General features: G+C 41.3%; 2 protein-coding genes across 4 annotated transcripts in view; both read right to left on the bottom strand.

The window, feature by feature from the left end:
- Window positions 1–533: 533 nt before the first annotated feature.
- myl2a (myosin, light chain 2a, regulatory, cardiac, slow) lies at window positions 534–3,550 on the bottom strand. The gene is made up of 7 exons (XM_050037944.1): window positions 3,470–3,550; window positions 2,851–2,943; window positions 2,190–2,265; window positions 1,748–1,852; window positions 1,561–1,639; window positions 1,283–1,331; window positions 534–1,030 (listed from the first exon to the last, which is right to left on the bottom strand). The coding sequence occupies exons 1-7, from the start codon at window positions 3,470–3,472 to the stop codon at window positions 926–928; spliced, it is 510 nt and encodes a 169-aa protein (XP_049893901.1). The 5' UTR covers window positions 3,473–3,550; the 3' UTR covers window positions 534–925.
- A 5,334-nt stretch (window positions 3,551–8,884) lies between these two features.
- The window catches only part of cita (citron rho-interacting serine/threonine kinase a), a 51,589-nt gene continuing 40,943 nt past the window's right edge, over window positions 8,885–19,530 (bottom strand). For all 3 annotated transcript variants that reach the window (XM_050038716.1, XM_050038717.1, XM_050038718.1), the window contains 10 exons: window positions 19,329–19,464; window positions 17,764–17,903; window positions 17,522–17,614; window positions 16,255–16,363; window positions 15,916–16,044; window positions 15,629–15,709; window positions 15,437–15,515; window positions 14,217–14,399; window positions 12,862–13,249; window positions 8,885–12,378 (listed from right to left, as the gene is read on the bottom strand). In XM_050038716.1, the coding sequence (XP_049894673.1) occupies window positions 12,355–12,378; window positions 12,862–13,249; window positions 14,217–14,399; window positions 15,437–15,515; window positions 15,629–15,709; window positions 15,916–16,044; window positions 16,255–16,363; window positions 17,522–17,614; window positions 17,764–17,903; window positions 19,329–19,464 (1,362 nt within the window). In that variant the 3' untranslated portion in view covers window positions 8,885–12,354. The remainder of the gene's footprint in view (window positions 12,379–12,861; window positions 13,250–14,216; window positions 14,400–15,436; window positions 15,516–15,628; window positions 15,710–15,915; window positions 16,045–16,254; window positions 16,364–17,521; window positions 17,615–17,763; window positions 17,904–19,328; window positions 19,465–19,530) is intronic.

Here is a 19,530-nt window from a genome sequence, read left to right as displayed (position 1 = left end):
CTACCCCCTGCCCTGGACCCGCCAGCTGCCAACAGTCAGGGATTTTCACCCTGCAGAAGTCTGGCAAGTGGGGTAGGTGAGGGCCGTGAGGATCACTGGGTGGTATCCTATTGTGTGCCTGCCGCCCAAACGCCATAGTATTGCGTTACCCTTCTTGCCTCATCACGGCACTAAAATAACAGCAAGGCTTTGTCTTATTAAAGCCCTTTGTTTCAGTAGCCATACTAATGTGTGCCCACAGTACGCACACATCTTAACTGTGTGTGCACATTAATACACACAAACAATGCCACATGTACATTTTGGATTAATCTCTTGGGGATTTCAGTGGACCACCAACCACTATTCTCAAGCACACACATTCACTACCTAACATGGACTTAGAAGACTCACTGATACAGCCATGTGTTCACGACCCTATAAACATATAACTGACAGGAATATAAAAATCTCTTGCATTTCTCTATGCTGTTTATTTCCTCATTTCTTGATAAAAAAAAGTTTCAAAAATCAGAATGAGAAAGCAGGCTGGCTTCTGTCTTTGGAAACGTTTATTAGACGAACATGCACAGACCGAAGAAATGGATACTCGCTATGAGAACTATAGGCAAGTGGTTTTGAATGTACAAAATGATAAGGAAAAATAATTTAATTGATCTCAGATGAGTTTGGGAACATATTATGGATAAAGCAGTAAGGGAGCTCACTATGTTGATGCTGTATACTGTGCGTTTTTGGGGTCTGGAAGACGTTTTGTTTTAACCTCCTGTGCTCTTGAGAACTGAACAGAGACAATGCAGCCAACATAAAGACGCACTGATAAACCATTGTCCATATCTCCATCAACGGCAGCGGGCCAGTTTCAAGTCATGTACGACGAGCATTAGACGGACTTTCTGTTTGACGAAGACGTTGACACAAAGGTTTACTCCTGGTCCTTTTCCTCTCCGTGGGTGATGATGTGAACCAGGTTCTTGTAGTCCAGGTTCCCTGTTACATCTGGGGGGAAGGCAGCAAACATCTGATCCATCTAATTGAGAAAAAAACAGATATTATCATCACTTTTATCAGAGCTTTTGCCCTTCACAGAAACAATAGCCCAGCATGCAAAAAAAGGTTTGAAAAGGATTCATTGAGGGGCTTTTTGTATGAAAAAGTGTCTGACGTGGATGTAGATGATTGTCATGATGACGTTTATCCCTCTGTGCTTTTCGGACTCACCCACATGCACAACACAATTAGCCATAATGATGACAATTAGTGTAAAAGGACCACAATTTACCTCCTCAGGGGAGAACCGGTCTGCCTGTGTTGTTAGCATCTGTGTCACACTGAACAGGAAGAAAAGAGAAAAGGACAGCGTATCAGATTTCGAGGTCTGTGTTCACGCTAAGAGGAAATGTGCAGGTCGTGAATGAGTCGTACAGAGATGAATGATCACAGTCAGACTCAGACGCAGTCGTAAATTGTGAGTGAAAAGCTTACATAAGACTCTTTGGGGTACATTTCCATATTGCAATTTGATATAGTGTGAGCAGCGGAGTGTTTCTGGTCACTTACTAATCCTTCCTCAGCACACCTTTCCCCTCAGGGTCAAAGACTTTAAATGCGTTGAGGATGGTCTCCTCTGGATCAGCACCTAGATACATTAAAACAGTCGGGAAAGTTTTCAGAACAGATTTAAAGTAATTCTCTATTTGCATGACTTAGATTTGGTTTTAAATTTATACGTTTAATGCATCCTCACCTTTCAGTTTCTCACCGAACATGGTAAGGAAGACAGTGAAGTTGATTGGGCCAGGAGCCTCTTTGAGCATCTCGTCAATCTCTTCCTGTTTCACATTGAGACGTCCTGTGGCACCAAACATGAACAAATGACACAAGCAGATTCAGCTTGTATCATGAAAAATGTGGACCATGAGTGTCGTTGATGTAGGTGTTTTCATTGCAGCTCATGATTACTCATCAAAAACTATCAATCAGATCTCTCTTAAAAGCGCACCTTTTCAGAATTGCTTTATCTTGAATCAATTATATGTCTGTTTTACTTTTTTTTTGCTGTCTTTTAGCAGTACATAACACACTAGTCCATCTTCCTATAGGCGACATAGCCAGCCACCTAGGACAAACTCATTAACTCATTAACTCACAGCATTTTGTAAGACTGAACATGGGGGATGTGGACGTACCTAGAGCAGCAAAAGTGTCCCTCAGATCATTTTTGTCGATGAAGCCGTCCCTATTCTGGTCCATGATAGTGAAGGCCTGAGGTCGACACACAGGAGACACAGTACCCATAAATGAGTCTCTCATGAACAGATTGCAGCTGCATGTTTTTAGCCCCCTTCTCAGAGAGAAAAATCTGTCACACACTTTCTTTTGAATCTCTTTCCTCCTCTTGAATATTTTGTGTGCCATCTTGATAGACGAGCACTGTTAAGTATTTATAACCTGCGCCCCCCCGCCCCCCCTGAGGTTTATCCCGGCATCCAGGGCATGCCCAGCAGTTTATCTGAAGCCTAATCACTGATGACACAGTCTGGATGTTTGGGCATCACTGACCATCATACCAGCATACCACAGGCCTCACTGCTGCCAAGCCAGGGACAGGAAAATAGACAGGTGGGCATACTACAACGATGAACAATGGAAATGAAAAGACAGAGGAGGACGTAGAGAGGAGAAGAAATAGAAACTTCTGCATGTGTCCCTGTGTGTTCTGAAGACAGACACACTTGAATGATGGTGAGCTAGCATGCATATTCATACGCCATTTCCACAGTGCTCGTGTCGTTCCCAGCCAAATGTAAATCAATGGAGGAAAAAACAATCAAGTCGAACTGCTTTCACCTCTTTAAATTCCTGGATCTGAGCCTGCTCAAACATGGAAAACACATTGGAGTTGGCTCCCTCTGCCGTCCTCTTCTTGGCTTTCTTGGGGGCCTTTTGGCACGAAGAAAGAAGAAGAGATGAGGCAGACACAGCATGGCAAAGCTACATGTTAGACAACATCAGTAAGAGGGATTGCATGGCTTAATAACAGAGAGCTGTGTTAATGAGGTGGATGATTGTTTTTGGGCAATAACACAACTGCATTAACATTAGATATTATCCCATTTCAGTATCCTTTAGGGAGCCAAACACTGATTATTTGTCCGTGAAAAATATGTTGTCTGTAATTTAGCATTCATTAAATGTAGCCTCTACATAGCAACACATCCAATGTCTGATGATAGAAATGAAACCTTTACATCGGTGAGCTACTTTCAAAGTTCTTCACAGAAAATCTTGATGTTGCGAAATATTAAATATCAATAGTTTTAAATGATGCACATAAGCAGATAAGAGTAGTCAATTTTTGCACCCATCTTTCCGCTCTAAACTCAGCATGCTTTAAGCAAAACAAACAAACAAACAAACAAAAAAACTCCTTGCACCATCAAACAGCATCCCACACACAGTGACTTACCATGGCTGAGCAGCTGGGAGGTCAGACCAACAATGATGCCAGTGAACAATGGGGAGACTGTGGGTGCCCTTATGTAGCCTCAGCCCTCAGCTCCACTGGATGATATTTATAAACTATGTCCTCTTTAGGAAGTGACAGGTAAATGATGCTTCATACAGCACATACAGTATTGCATACTCGAGCATGGGCGCCCACACACACACACACACACACACACACACACACACATACATACACAGTGGACACATACACAGTGGACAAAGAAACACACACACAGTGGACAAAGAGATTGGAATAACTGGTTTAGAATATCAAGAGCGGACTGAAGGTTAAAGCACTTCATCACTTTAAACTGCCCTCTGTCCTCTGATCAGTCTTGACCGTGCAAACAACACACAGGCAGGTATTAACTCCATAAAAATGATGTTTATCAAGTCTGCAGTTGCTTTTCTACTTTGTCTGGATGATAAGAAAAATGTGCTACTGCCACCCAGGCTGAGTTCAGTCTTTTAAGGTCCAGTGTGTAGGATTTAGGGAATCTATTGGCAGAAATTGGTGTATAATATTCAGAACTATGTTTTCCTTGGTTTATAATCACCTGAAAATAAGAATTGCTGTGTTTGTTAACTCTGAATGAGTTGTTTATATTATACATCTCCTCTTTCACAGAGTGCACCATGTTGTTCCTACAGTAGCCCAGAACGCACAAACCAAACACTGGCTCTGGATTGGGCGATTCTCCTACATGCTTGGCACACAGGGGAAGTTTCAGTTCTGCAGCCTCACCGTCAGATGACACTAAATCCTACACACTGCTCCTTTAAAAGCCTTTTTGAACAGAACTTTAATAAATCTCATTAGACTCCATCCAAAACTTGGGTGTTTGACCATTCAAACTGGACTTAAAGTTAGGTGAACAATATTAAATGGAGTCTACCCCCAACATATGGCATTAAATATAAGTTAGGAAAGGTTACATAACTGCTGTTGATGTAGGTGGAATACAATATACATATCTTTAGCATAGAATCAAAACATTTTTAAATTTTATAAAATGAGCAAAATATCAGTCTCATACCATTAACAGCTGCCTCAGCTGCAGCAGGAAGGTTTGCCCGGTCAATAAGATTCATGCTCAGAACATTTACTCTCAAAAAGGTGCTCGGATTTATGAATAAATGCTGCAGAACAATAGGAAATTATGCCCTATTTTTTAAAAGGAATGCTTCACCCACAAAATTATTATTTGTGTATCAGTTACTCACCTGGTGTTTTGTTGAATTTGTGAAGAAAATGTTTTATTGACATGCCTCTGGGTGAATCAAGAATCCAAAAGTGGCAAATATTCTTGATGAATGTAAGTGAAAGGGGTTTGCGTTAAACAACAGCAGAACTATTTTAAACATCCGTGCGTTTGAACTCAGTGGAATGAGCGAGCACAGTTTATGCCAGCTCTGCTGCACTACTCCTATGCATCAGTGATTTCAATAGTGAAGTGTCTGTGAAAATGCATGAGTTTGGGAAGTACTGACCATAAGACTGGGTAAATATGACTTGGATTACACTGCACGAGTTGTGTGAGAGTTTGTAAACAGAATGTTGGTGAAGATTCTCAATCATCCAGGTCATAGTAATGATGAGAGTTGAAATGATCCCTGTCTTCATTTGATAAAAGACATTGCATGAAATCAGCAGCTCCTTTAGTGTAATATATTGACCTGTCACCAGTCACATATCTCACATGCTTCATAGCACAGTATGACACAGCATGCATTGCACACACAGTTTGTGTGACTTCATTGATTGTTTAAAAGGTAACTGTACCATTCTGTCCATGAAACAAATTAACACGGGGAAAACATTGAGATTTTAATTTTTCTCCACTTGTCTCCTGATATATCAATTTCTAATTTCTCCTTCCGTTTTTCTTGTTTCATTTTGTCTATTTGTGTCACTAAGAACTTCATGGACAACAGCTATTTGATTTTTTATGATCCTCATTCTATGGTTTTTCAAAATAAGTGAAACTAGGGGATGGAGGCCTACATCTTCTATCAGTCAAATTTGTCTTTAACCATGATTATTGTGCTTTTTGTCTCTTTTTTGGCAAATTAATTACACTCAAAATACAAGTGTAAGGAGGTGAAGAGAGACTCTGCAACCATAGTGGTATAAAAGTGTACAAAAAGAGCAATTACACTTAATGGACTGTGTAAAAATGGCTTTTGTCTCCCTCCCTCAAAGCCATCTGGTTCCCTTTTTCAATAAGATCACGCTACAGGGCTGCTACAAAGTCCCTTCTTTACGCAGCCTTTGCATTTTTACAAAGAACTAAACTGTGGTGGCATCATGCCGCTCCAGTGTGTAATTTAAGATAGCATGTCAGCATCCTGGGTGCAAAAGAGGTGTGATGGGTAACACGACATACGCATATAACGTATGAGTTGGCAGCACTTTCTAAACAATAACAATGGCATTAACGTGGTGATAACAATCATTTACTGTCCCTGTTATACGGCGGCTAGTCTCATCCTCTGCTCGGAGGGTAAGGAGCTCCTGGATCTATTTTTTTTTCCCGAATTTGTGGACATTTCAAGCCTCTATTCTTCTTTGAATTAGCTGCTAACTGCTATCAGCTGCTTTTAAAATCTCCAAGTAGAGGGTTATATGCATAACACGTCATCAAAACGTCATTCCCACCCCACCCATGGTCCCGTCCTGCCAGCTGTCCCTTTTACACAGACATTATGAGCGCTGTTACTACCTCTGCTGCTCGCTTAAAGGCGAGACAAGTCTGTCCCCTCATTCCACGATCGTACCTTTTATACTGAACGTGAGGCGGAATAACAGCATGATATTTTCCGCCTTGAGCAGGCAGTATGAAAGGGGCTAAAGTGAGAACAAAAAAAAAACAGAAATGATTTTAGAGGTGCTTCATTATTTATTTCCATCATGTGTGTTAATAACATGATATCAATGTTCATTTTTAAGTATCATGGTTTTTGTCAATACCGGTGTATCTCGACATCACTGATTCTAACCTGAAGGTAGCAGAAAAAAATGTGGATGTGGTAAATCATATTTTTGGGAGAGATCTTTTTAAATAAGCGATTCCGTCGTCATTGATAAGATGTCCAAATAAAATTAGGCCTTTTTGTTTCCAGCAAAAAAAAAAATTGTCTTGTCGGGTTTAAATTCTGGGTCTGGTATCATCTCCCTGGAAGCTAACAGATCTTCTTTGGATGTATTTTTCTCAAGATTTTTAAAGAATTGTTAACCCAGATATTCTCTGTCCTTTTTGTAACACTTCCTATTGTTCCTAAAGCTATAGTTACAGGTTGGCTTTCTATCTGACTTCTATTAATCTCCATCTGACAGCTGAATTTTATTACATCCAAGTTCTAAAAGACTGGACTTGTGCTGCCAGATAATCATTTAGAAGATCTGGTAAGGCAAAAACATTAACAACAACAAAGAAAAAAACATTGCAAAACAAAGAATGTCTTGTGTCTACTTGGCACACTACACTGGTGTTGGCTTTAAAGGGCTCGTGAAACTAAGCGCGGCGTTGTCAACAGCAGTAGGTGCAACATACTCAAGTGAGACACTGCTGACACTGAACATGTTCTTACAATTTGCTGCTGCACCATTAACACGTCGCCCAGTGTCACTTGTGGCTCCCAGGTCAAGAAAAGTGACAGTCTGTGAGAATGAGCTGAGTCGGGGTGAGGAGGCGAGGCGGCGGGTGTGTGATCTATATAAAGAGAGGCGCTGAAAGCCTCCCTGCTCCCAGTCCACTCCCTGTCAAATAAAAATCTGGTGATGAACTAACAGCAGATGTCACTGGTATCATCTCGCAGCATGGTGCGTACAAGGAGGTCAGAATTAGACCAGTTATTGTTGCAGATGCTATTGTTGAAAACCTTTCCCCCCCTTCAGCTCTTCTCAGTTTCGGATTCAAGCTGCAGCTACCGTGACTGGAATGGTGGGCCATTGTCGCATTGGCTGAGCGCTGGGATCAGGCGCCTATAAATAGACTAACCTCTTCTAACACAATGGACACAGACAAATGGTCATTTCACAGGGAGACTCAAGTGTGAGTGGAGAGTAGAGAGCACAAATGATAAGGGTTTTAAGTATGACCACTTTTCTTTTCCCTCACATTACAGAGTGAATTAAGAAGGAGTTCTGTGTCTGCGGCTATAATAACTAAACAATTAAAGGTTATTACCAGGGTTCCCACACCTTTGACATCAAATTAAATTTTCAAGGACTTTCCAGACCCAGTTCTCTCAGATTAATGGACCCAATGCAGCACATGGTTCCTACAGCTTGAGGCAAGTTAGATTTAAGACTTTTTAAAGCCACTCGGAATTAAATGTAAGACCAATTTTAGACTAATCAAAACTGAAGAAAAAAAACATGAAAAACATGAACTGTTATCAATTTCTTAGGTTTAGAGACAGTTTTACCCAAGTGTTTGTTGTAACATAAAACAGGACTTTTTTGGGAAATACCCAGTGCTTGTTGGCAGTTTTGTGTTCACACTCTACATGTGGGATTCCACTGCCTTTATTCCCATCATACTGAGTCTGGAAACATTTTTAGCATAAGATATACACAGCCTCGTGTTTCCTTGTACTGGTTTAAGTCATACCCTAAAATCGCATGAATTCCCACTTCCCTATGTTGTCCAGGGTACAGTGACAGCTAGTGAATCCTCTGCTCTGAGTGTCCCAGCTGGAAACAAAATAAGAGTGTTGTTGGTTACGTTATCCCTAATTCAGGTCTGAAACTCCTTCCTTGTACGCTTCAAGCTGCTGCAACACTTTTAAAATGTTCTATCATGCTTAATTTTATCATTTATGCTAGGTTTTTTTTTTTTTTACTTTTCATATTATGATTTCTTTATGATTCAAGATTTATGGTTTTGAATCAGTTTGTTCTTACTTTAAGACTTTTGAAAGATTGAATCCTGCAGCACAGTCTGAGACATGGATCAAGGTTCATTATTGTACAACACAGAATCTTTAGGATGAGAGCTAGCAGGCTTTAAAGAAGCTCACAGAAAACAAAAAGAGAGAGGCCTGAATGTGTGATCACTTCTCAATTGTTCTGTCGTGCAGTAATGAAGACTATGGTCTCTTGCCTTCTCTAACACAGCACAGCAAAGCAATGAGTAAGTTTAGTGATAGAGACAGATGCCTAAATTACCCGAAGAGCTATTCTTCAACAAAATATAGAAGCTCAAGCATTTTCAATGGCTCGTCTCTGTTTATGTCTATTTTAAAAAATATTTAAGGCCTTTAAGAGATTTCAAGGACTCATGGGAGCCCTATATTACCTGCCCACAGTCACACACACACACACACCCACACCCACACCCACACCCACACACACACACAAGCACAACATAACGAGGCAAAGTAGAAGTGAAAGACAATGGTTATAATATTTAATATTCTGTGACAAAATCTCTACAGGGAACGCTAATAAAACATTTGTTAGCAGACATCAATATCATATCCAGCATTACGGCATTATGATTCAGGATCATGTGAACAGAAATTAAAAAAGAATATAAAAATAATAAAAATAAAGCAGGATGGGGAAACCCTTTTGTATCCCGTAGAGGCCAGTGGGAAAACTTGTGCAATCTGTAGCATTGGGTGCTTTTTGTTGAACGTCTGAGACCAATGAATCAGTTCTATCCTCTTGGCTTAAATACATTCAGGAAGAGTTTTACACCTAAAAGGAACCACGGTGGATCCAGAGAGATGAAGGAACGTCCTCCTATTGAGCGCCCTACCGTTAACAGACACACTGGGCAAGTTAAAGTGTGATTTATTATATTATATATTCTAAAAACATCACTGAAAACCACAAAAGTATCTTATTTCCATATATCAAATTATGATACATAGAAATAAAATCTACTTGAGGCTCATTTATTCTCCCTTTACATACGAAAATAGAAACGTTCATTTCAAACTTGACCATCACTTCCACGCATCCTTTGTGTTGGCATAGAGGGCGGAGTCAACATGGCGATGGGGTTGTAGACAGCAATGGTTTGTGAGTACATTAAATATACTGACGTGGACGGAGAACTCTTTTCGCTATATTACCGATTCTTTTCGTTTCAACATTTTTAAAATGTCTTTGTTGTGTCCTACTCTCATGTCTCGTTTGGACTACGCTACACTGCCCCCACGATCTTCGGTGGTTCAGAAAATGTGCACAAACATGGACGAAATGAACGCAGAGTACAGACAGAAGGCTCCGTCCATGTCCGTATATAATGGTGAGCATAAATGAGCCACTAGTCAAGCATAAGCACTTTGACAACAATAGCCAAATACATGTGGATGGATTTTAAGGTTGGACCGTTTAACTTGCCAAGGGTGCCTTAATAAAAGTAAAAGAAGAGACTGAAGTAATTATACTTGTTTGAATTTACTGTGCAAACAGGTAAGAGCTAAAAGAAAATATACGTTATTCACGTGCTTCATCATCAAATCATGGAATAAAAATATAATCCAAATGAGGCAGAAGCAGAAGACAACACTCCGTTTCATTTCAGATATACATATCCATGCCATTCACAAATCAGAAAAAAAACAAACAAATATTATTTTCATCTTCACCTTTAACAATTTTGGGTTATATACAATATAAGTGACATTGTACAAAAAGAAATGCTCAAGTACTATGTTGTAAGCTTCAAACATGATCTTTTTTTCCCCCTCCCTCCTGTCATATAGTTCAGCACTGAGGTTTTGCCTTTGACAGATGGAAGTGCATACACGAGTTGGATCCAGATACAATCACTCACTTGATAAAGGATGTTTGGACATATTAAAAGAATACTCATTTGACATTCAAGAGGACACGTTATCACTTTTTTCTTTAACAAAAATAGACATGGCTTATCCAGCCTTGAAATTCCTTCTCAATATATATAAAATTATGTCTTGTCTATTTACAGTCAGATAGCGTTCTGAAGGATTAGAAAGTCCTGCCGGGGATTGTGGGTAGTGCAGTTTTAGTGTCAACCTATCCAAGGGCAGACAATCTTGTTGTGTGTGGTTCAACAGCGTGGGAAGGTAGGGCTGGGTATCGCTACTTGATACCTTTGACCGAAATAACCCAGTACCAAGATTTATTGAAACCTCTGCAGTCAAAAGATACCATGGAAGAATAAAGAGAACTGGATGCAGCGAGGCCCTGTGCACTCCTGTGTAAGTGCTCAGTAGTGCATTAAGTTAAAAAAGTTCAACTTCCCAGGTAAAAGATTACCTGGATCTTCCGTAGTGTTGGCCCCAGAGAACAAGCGCACTTCGCCAGCTGCCAACTAACTTGAAAGGGGGTAAAAATGATTTAATGGTGCGGCTCTTCTAGACTTTAAAAATGTTATCAGACCGAATTGATCAAATCCCAGTAATGAAATGAGTCGATTTGCAGGGGTTGCGACTAGGGTTGGGTACTGTACTAAATTACATCGGTATTACCAAGTTCCAATTCACGTTAAATCAATTGGTGCTGAATGTTGGTACTGAAGAACACAACTGGGTGAGAATGTCGAGCTCAGACAGGAAGTGAAAGCACCGTGAAGTGCCCCAAAGCTGGGAAGCCGCCCGCGGAACTCCATGGTCGGCTGCCCAGCTTGGGGACTTTTGCTTTTCACCTCCTGTTGTCTCAGACAGAAACAATGGAGCTCCGTGAAGCCCCCGGGTTCAGAAAGGAGGCAGCATTGCCACCAAGTGCCCCAAGGCTGGGACGCCAGCCACAGAGCTCCGTTGGCTTCCCAGTGAACCCAAATCATCGCTGCAGCACAGATAGTGTCGGTCTGTCTTAAACAAAAAAAAATCCCTTCTGTTTTCATCCCTTTAAGAGTCACTGTGACTGATAATAATAATAATTGTGAAATACTGTAATATTTTCTGAGACGGTTACTGTACTGTGAAAATCTCATACCACTGTAACCCTAATTGAAAAATGTGTTGGTATTATCCTCACTTTAACGATACTGGTGTTGGTACTGGTATTATAATTGTAAATGATACCCAGCCCTACAGGGAGGGTTTGGTTACTTAAATTTTATTGAAATTTGTTTGTGCTCCAGCTACGACCACCGCGACCAACTGAAGTCTCAACAGAAGACAGATTAGCAGAGAATGATTGTAATTAGCTGATAACGATTGTGTGTTGACATGTCAGCGCAGGGCTGGAGCCTGAAATGTTGTTAGCTGTACGGGACTCTGCTGCCTTGATCTGTGGCTACTGTGGACAGAGTGGAGTGTGGAGAGGAGCCAGATGTATTAATACTGCAGTTTGAGTGAACGTTTGCCATTTTCACTAGTGACTGACTTGGTAAATATTGTAAGATAAAGTTGCTACGGCTGTGCTTATCTATCGTAGTCACTACTGTCTGGAGTTAACTGAAACTAGCAAAACCCACCGAGTCAGGGCTGAAGTTGAGAACTCATATCCCAGATTTTGTTTTTAAAGAAGATATTATCAAATCGAATTACTAATCCCTTCTCAGAGTACAGAGCGCATACTCAAGAACACCGCTAAAAACCCTGCTCAAAAATGGTTAAATATGGCATTTTGTTGACCTTTATTGACTCGGGTCAGTTCATTGAGAAAAATAACCTGATTCCAATGACATCTATTTATTTGTCTCGTTCTCTCTCTCTCTCTCTCTGTTCTGACGGCTACGGTTGTTTTCCTCTGTGGGTTTGTCAGCTTAGATGTCAACTCATGTGTGGCAGTGTTTCATCATGAATTGGTGACACTCTCACTGGTTCGATGCTCCCTCCGTTCCCTTTCCAAAGATGCTTCTCTCTGTCCATGCTGGGTATGTGTGGCTCTGCTGTCTCTCAAACAGATGATTGGTCCCATACCTGTGGGATAAAGTAAAAAAAAAAATAAAGAAAGGCCAACACAATTCGTGCATGGACTACCAGTTAGATTGTTGAATTTGAAATATTTGAAACACACAATAACATAACAATGAGACTAAGAGTCTAGCCACATTAATGTGTCTTTACTAACATCCTTAAATAGGTTAAGTGAGTTAAGTGGGTAATATATACTGAGAATTTGTGTTTTCTAGGGTTGTGAAGGAATGACACCCTACTCTGCCTCCGATTGGCTAACACTGGCATTCTTACCCTAACCAGTCTCACTTGTGTTGCCTAGACCCAACCAATCCAACCAATGAAGGCAACGACTGCAAGCCAATCATAAGGAAAGGAGGGCAAATTTTCTATTGTCCCCGGGACAATGGGACACTGTTATTTTAAACCCTTCTTTTTAGCGTGCGCAAACTTGATGTGACACAACAGAAAAACATTGGTAAAAATCTACAAAAATGATTGACAGACCTTGTTAACAGGGTTTATGGGCGTGCGGCCAGAGCCAGTATGAAGCCTTTGGCGCTCCTCGTATCGTCCGGGGGACCTCTCCCTCCGAACGTCCATCATCCGGCCAGGAGAGCGGTCCATTCGAGGGTCTGCCATGGCCCTGCCTGGGGAGCGATCTAACCGGGGGTCAGCCATGGCCCTGCCTGGAGACCCCACTATCCGACTCTCCAGCATCCTGCCGGGCGACTTCTCTCTCTCCAGTGGACGACTGGGAGACTTGTCCCGTCGGAACTCTGTGCGAGCCTCTCTGTAGCGGTGAGGAGTGCCAGGGTCTCCGTGAGCCATGGGATTGGCTGCCAGCCTTTTGGAGATGTGCTCATTGTAGGAAGGAGGCCCACGTTTGTTAGGGCTGTTAGGGAGGAACCGTGGCACAAAGACGGGCAGGGGGAATTGGTCAAAGGAAAAAGTATTTTGTGTCTCGGGTCAGGGGCTTTGCTTGGCACTGTGAGGTCAGTCCGCAGATGTGGTGAGGATGAGGAACTCACAATCAGGCTCATTTGATAAGCTGGAGCTCAAAGACTGAACCCATCTACACAATAAAGTTTTCTAAGTGATGACAGTGTCAGCAGCTGACAATAACATCAACTAAAGAGCAAAGCCAGTTTTCAGAATCAACACTGAGTGACAAAGGCTGAGCTGTTAGAGAGATTCAAATTGTAATAGACCAGTCTCAGTCATAAGTCAGTCTTTATTCAACAGTTTTCTTTCTACATTTGACAGGAGGCATTTTAAAAAAGCAATTTCAATTTAAAAAGACATATGCTCAGGATTTGTTACAGATAAAAAATGAACTCTTCCTCCTGTAAAGAGCAAAACGAAGGCGTTACTCTGCTGTTTCAACACCAGATCAAACATAACAGGTTAACCATCACCACCTGTGGATGCCAACCTGTGCCCAGCAGTGCCAGCCAATCCCTCTGACCCGTCAACAACACCAGTGTACACAGAATAAAGGAGTGTGATGTGCTTGGAAAGCTCCTATTCTATTGTCTCTGTATAAGAGGGAGGACAAAAACCTCACCAAAACAATAAATGAATGAATAGTGTAAGTTAGGTGCTAAGGTACTGCATTTGCAACAAAAACAATTAGTGAGATTATCGTTTCCCTGATAAAGAGACCCAATACCTAAAGCTCAAAATGTGTGAATACATTAGAGACAGTAAAAGAAAGCTGATAGATTGTTGTGGATAAAAACATGTCACAAAAAATAATCCCCCAAACAGAGATTAGTGTAATGGTCTCAATTAGTTTAGAAAATAGGAGAAGACAGACACTATGTGTGACCTGAAGGAGGCTTAGTAAATAGCTTCCTCACCTGCGGCCGGAGCCGTTGCGCTGCAGGTCTCCTCCACCTTCTTGGCTCTGCACCAAGTTTCCTTTGCAGCAAATGACCCGCAGTTTGTTCTGGTAGGAAGAGGCCAGGTAGATGGCTCCAGAGGAGATGGCTGGGCCAAGGTAGCGTGGGTTTGGGATGTCCAGATGTGCATATGAGTGGGGTCTGGAAAGAGATAAGAACATCTGACACTGAATCCTTTAAATGGCAGGTCCATTCATTTTTATTTTTGAGATTTGAATATCATTCTGTAGCTTCCCAGAAGTGTTCCTTGTGTTTACTAATCTGAAAATTCTAATTTTGGTTGAAATGTGTGTTTTAGCGATAAAACGTTCTTTTCCCAAGACCTTCTAAAGTGTTTGTCGAAGTGACCAAACCTAGGCTTCTGCATGATGATGATGCTCTATACAAACCCCCTAGCCCACCTATCATGCCTCTCAATGACTGAGCCAAGCCGCCTTTAAGAATTGTTCAGGATTGATTTTACGCTCCCAGTTTGCGGAGGCAGACAGGAGTAGTGGAATGAAAGCTAAGAGATGTACTGTTGTGGACACCATGTTAGTTTGATTTTTAAAGTCACACAATAGCAAAAGCTGAACGATCGAAGCAGCGGTAGACCAGCAGCTCTTGTGTTCTGGGAGGTAAAATAATTGCTTTTCTCAAAGGAGTCTGGTGGCTTTGGAAAGGGCTGTCTGATGGCAAGGGTAAATGGTAAAAACAATATAAATATAGCTTTTACTTGAACTGATACATTTTGCTGCTGTCCTTGTCCACAGCCACCAGACTTCTTTGACAGAGACAATAACTTCAGCAGAACACAGGAGTTGCTGGTCTACGTGCCTTTCTCCATGATTACACTGTCAGTGAACTGCGTGTGGCATGGCATCAGAGCTGTAACCTGTGTCACCAATTTTTGCTAAGGGCTGAGTGAGAGTTTCCGTTTGAAAACCCGGGAAAAGAACACAGACGGAGTCGGCCTTCAAAAAAAAAAAAAAAAGCAGAGAATGAAATGGATGATTCTTATCGAGGTGTTTACTGAGCCTCGGCAGTAATGGGAAATTAACAATTCAGTCACAAATAATATGCAGTGACACTGAGTAAAGACACACAAACTGATGCTGATGTTTACTGGGGAAAAACTAATTAAGAGTAAACCCTGACTGATGCACTGGTACTGACAAACGAGCAGAAGGCATTCTTACCCCAGAGCAGCGTGTCCCTGAATTTCAATAACGTCCAGAGAGTTGAAGTAGGTTACAAACAGGTAGGGTTCTCTATAGGCTGAAATACCAAAAAATCTGATTAAAATCATATCACAAATTCTACATTAACATTACAGAAAATGAAAAGGAAGCTTTAAAAGTGACATGGATGAGATTGTAATTGACACTAACCAAATGAGAGAGGCAGACGGCTCCATTTGATATCATCAGTTCTACTCCTGCGGCCGTATGCATCCACAAACACACCAAACTCTGAAGAAAAAAACTCAGTTAACACACAAACTGCCTATTTATAGATGTCAACAACACTAACAATAATGATAATTATAAGAAAGCCAATCCTTTCTCACACAAACTTAAATTTTGGCTCCTTTACTGTTGCATGTGTAATAACATGCTCAACTGTGTAGACAACGTACAGCACGTGTGCCAACACGCACAGAAAATAAACATCTAACCATGGAAACAGAGCAGGTATTCGTCTTTCTGGGGAGCCGTGGTGACCTGGATGATGGAGATGGGGAAGCTGTGGGAGGAAGCGGCGAAGACAGCTGAAGCTAGCGTCACGTCGTTTTTATCCAGGAACTCTGTAAGAAGAAACATATGTGAGTCGGCTCGCTCAGGTGTGAATGCTGAAGCCTCACAGCAATAAAACCTCAGTTGCTGTTGACTTGAATTGACTTGTTCAGAACACCATCTGGTTGACAGCAAACACTCTTTTTAAAAAGTTATTTCAATACAGAATTTGTGTGCAGACGCCTACCATGAATAAATCACAGTGCTGGCAGGTGACCTACCTTCCAGCACATACTGCTTCATCTCTATCTCATAGAACTTGTTGGTGCCGATAATGATGCTGTAGCCAGTGAAGTGGATACAGCTGCAGGGCTCTGATGTCTCAATCTCCTGCAAATACAAACAAACATTCAACACCTTTGAAACTCATTACTGCCTCAAACAAAACATCTACTTTGCTGCAAAACACTGCTGTTTGTTCATGGCAGTATTATTTACCTATCAATCTTCAAGGCCCACTTACTGTTAGGGAGAACGTGTACTAAATTGGTACTGGTCTGTGACTGTCAGTACCGAAATATTGATAAGCTCCTGGACATATTGACAAAGCTGCCAACGTCACATGATTACATTTGATGTTGCATAACTATGTATTTATGTTCTGTACTCCCCAGTCAGGGCTGGCAGTGGAAAAATGTTCAAAAGCGTGAGCTCTCTAATAAATTTAATGAAAATGCAGCTTAATGCAATATATGTAAAAAGTTATATATCACCAATAACTTCAGTAAACACTACAAATACAATGTTCTATTGATACGAAGGAGTGCAGTGTGTTTGACTGCTCCCGAATCTAACATTAGCGCAGCCTCCCGGCTCTGATGCTAATGGAATTTCCCAAACTAAAAATGCAACTATCTGGACCTTGTCAAGTGAAGGTCGTTATCATTATGAAAACAAGTCTGCAGTAATAAATTCAGGCCATAGTTAGCATCAGTTTTAAGCACCACCCTTATTATATATTCAGTAAAGTCCGGACACAATTTAAAGGTATACCATGCAGGAATTTACTAATACAGGCTCATAAAGAAGTAATCCCTCTCAATCATCACTTATGACCCAACTAGAAGTGTGTGGTGGTGTAGTTTTCTGCAGAAACTCTGCCTTCTGCCTGGATTTCCTGATTTTCTGTGTTTGGGACATTGATGTGTGTGTGCCCCCACTGCGTTTAGGTGAGGTCGTGACTTTATAAAAGGGTAATGACCAGGTGCCAGACTGTAAGCAGCAGGCATCTAAGAGACCCAGCACAGAAAAACCCAAATATAGTGAGGCAAAATGCCAAAAGAGAGTGAATCTGGGGTTGGTTTTTTGCAGGCAAGCGTGTTTACAAACAGTAACTGACAATCCTGCAAAGTATACTTTTGACTTGTTTCTACAAAATACAATTAAATTGTAAATTTTTTTATGTCATGGAGAGTAGTACCAATGAAAGAACTGATCGGCATTAATACTGGTATCAATAAAATCCTAACGATGCCCATCCCTACTCACCTTTCTGATGCAGAACTTGTTCAGGCTTTCATTATGTCGCAGGATTGTAATCTTATTGGGCATAGCAGCGCAGATACAGGTCCCATTATCAATCTGTAAAGAAAAACAACACTGCAATCAGGACGGCGGTAAACATCTGCAATCAGACTGCTCACTACTGATGTTCAGCTCATTAACTCTGACTAAATAACAGTCTAACTAGAAGGAGTTTGCTTCATCTAAGGGACAACAACTCAACTCACCTTCCCAGAGGAGAAGAGGTGGCATCCCTTGACGGTCTCAAAGATGAAGGGATTGAGGTCAGGCTGAGCCGGGAGATGGGACTGCGATAAGGACTGTTTCACCTTCTTGATCTCCACTAGACACAAGGCCCTCTCCTCTCCTGGATGACGCAAGAAACACACCACGTACAATCAGACACACAAGCATCGCCTGTTTACTTCAGTGCATTCATATGCATGATTATCTCCAGCTAAAGCTCTCTATAAGACTAAACATAATATGATCCTATATGTGTGTTATAGTACATTTACACTGAACAAACATTTAAATGCATCATTTTTGTTTTTGCTCAATTTTTTACAGGTTTAAGTTGAAGATCTAAGACTTTTTTTTTTTTTTTTAGATATACTGTATTTCTCTCAAATTTTTGTTGCAAATCCATGTTAGTGAGCACGTCTTCTTTTCTAAGATAATAGGTGTGGCATATCAAGACGCTTATGAAACAGCATCATTACTACACAGGTGAGCCTTGGTCACAATAAAAGGTCACTCTACATGTGCAGTTTTTATCACAAACACAATGCCACAGATGTCACAAGTTTTGGGGGAGTGTACCATTGGCAGGCTGACTGCAGGAATGTCCACCAGAGTTGTTGCCTGTGAACTGAATGTCCATTTCACGACCACAAGCCGTCTCTAATGTAATTTCAGTGAATTTGGCACTACATCTAACCGGCCTCACAACCACTGACCATGTGTAACCACACCAGCTCAGGACCTCCACAACCAGTGTCTTCACCTGCAAGATCATCTGAGACCAGCCACCTGAACAGCTGATGGAACAACTGGTTTGCACAACCTAAGAATTTCTGCACAAACTGACAGTAACTGTCTCAGGGACACTCATCTGCATGCTCATAGTCCTCACCAGGGTCTTGACCTGACAGCAGTTTGTGATCATAACTGACTTGTGAGGTTTTGAGGCCGGGTGAATACAGCCAAAGTCTGAAAAATGACATCAAAGACAGCCTATGTATGTGAAATGAACATTCAGTTCACAGGCACCAGCTCTGGTGGACATTCCTGCAGTCAGCATGCCAATGGTACACTCCCTCGAAAGTTGTGATATCTGTGGCATTGTGTTGTGTGATCAAACTGCACACATTAGAGTGGCCTTTTATTGTGACCATCCCAAGGCTCACCTGTGTAGTAATGATGCTGTTTAATCAGCATCTTGACATGCTGCACCTGTCAGGTGGATGGATTGTCTTGGGAAAGGAGAAGTGCTCACGAACATGGATTGTAGCAAATTTGTGAACAAAATTTGAGAGAAATATATCATTGAGTGCTTGAAAGAAGTTGTTCAGTATACATGTAGGGATTATCTGATTTATTAAGGTGGCAAAAAAGCTTGATTTAGTCTCTATGCCTGTTTTCAAAACAGTGAAGATACAGTTACATAAATGATGTGGCATTATAATGAAAGCCTTATGCATGTCTTACAAATACCTTTCACTGACAAGAGAACTAAAATTACAGACATATTATTAAGTATAATGGCCTCAGTTTAATATCATGTACTGACCAGTGATCATCAGCAGCTTATCGAGGTCCTTCAGGATCTGGATCTGAAAGACGGAGGTCAGCCCCGGGATGTGGGTCAAAGAGTTCTTTATGACGTTTAGAGCATACAGACCCTCCTCAGAGCCAACCAACACAATCTGAGGGAAAGGATAAGGCAGATCATACGAGCTTAATGAGTGATATGAGCAACAGATTGGCGCAGT

Source organism: Epinephelus moara, chromosome 24 (assembly GCF_006386435.1).
Source record: "Epinephelus moara isolate mb chromosome 24, YSFRI_EMoa_1.0, whole genome shotgun sequence".
NCBI classification, from domain to species: Eukaryota; Metazoa; Chordata; class Actinopteri; order Perciformes; family Serranidae; genus Epinephelus; species Epinephelus moara.
Note: the sequence above shows the minus strand (reverse complement) of the source record. Positions and strands in the feature narration are given on the sequence as shown.

Bases quoted from the DNA above. Each gene is read 5' to 3' on its own strand.
- myl2a (XM_050037944.1), bottom strand. The intron at 1,853-2,189 runs GTACGTCCACAT...TTGGTGCCACAG, and splicing joins GGACACTTTTGCTGCTCTAG to GACGTCTCAATGTGAAACAG. The intron at 1,332-1,560 runs GTAAGTGACCAG...CTTCCTGTTCAG, and splicing joins GGTGTGCTGAGGAAGGATTA to TGTGACACAGATGCTAACAA.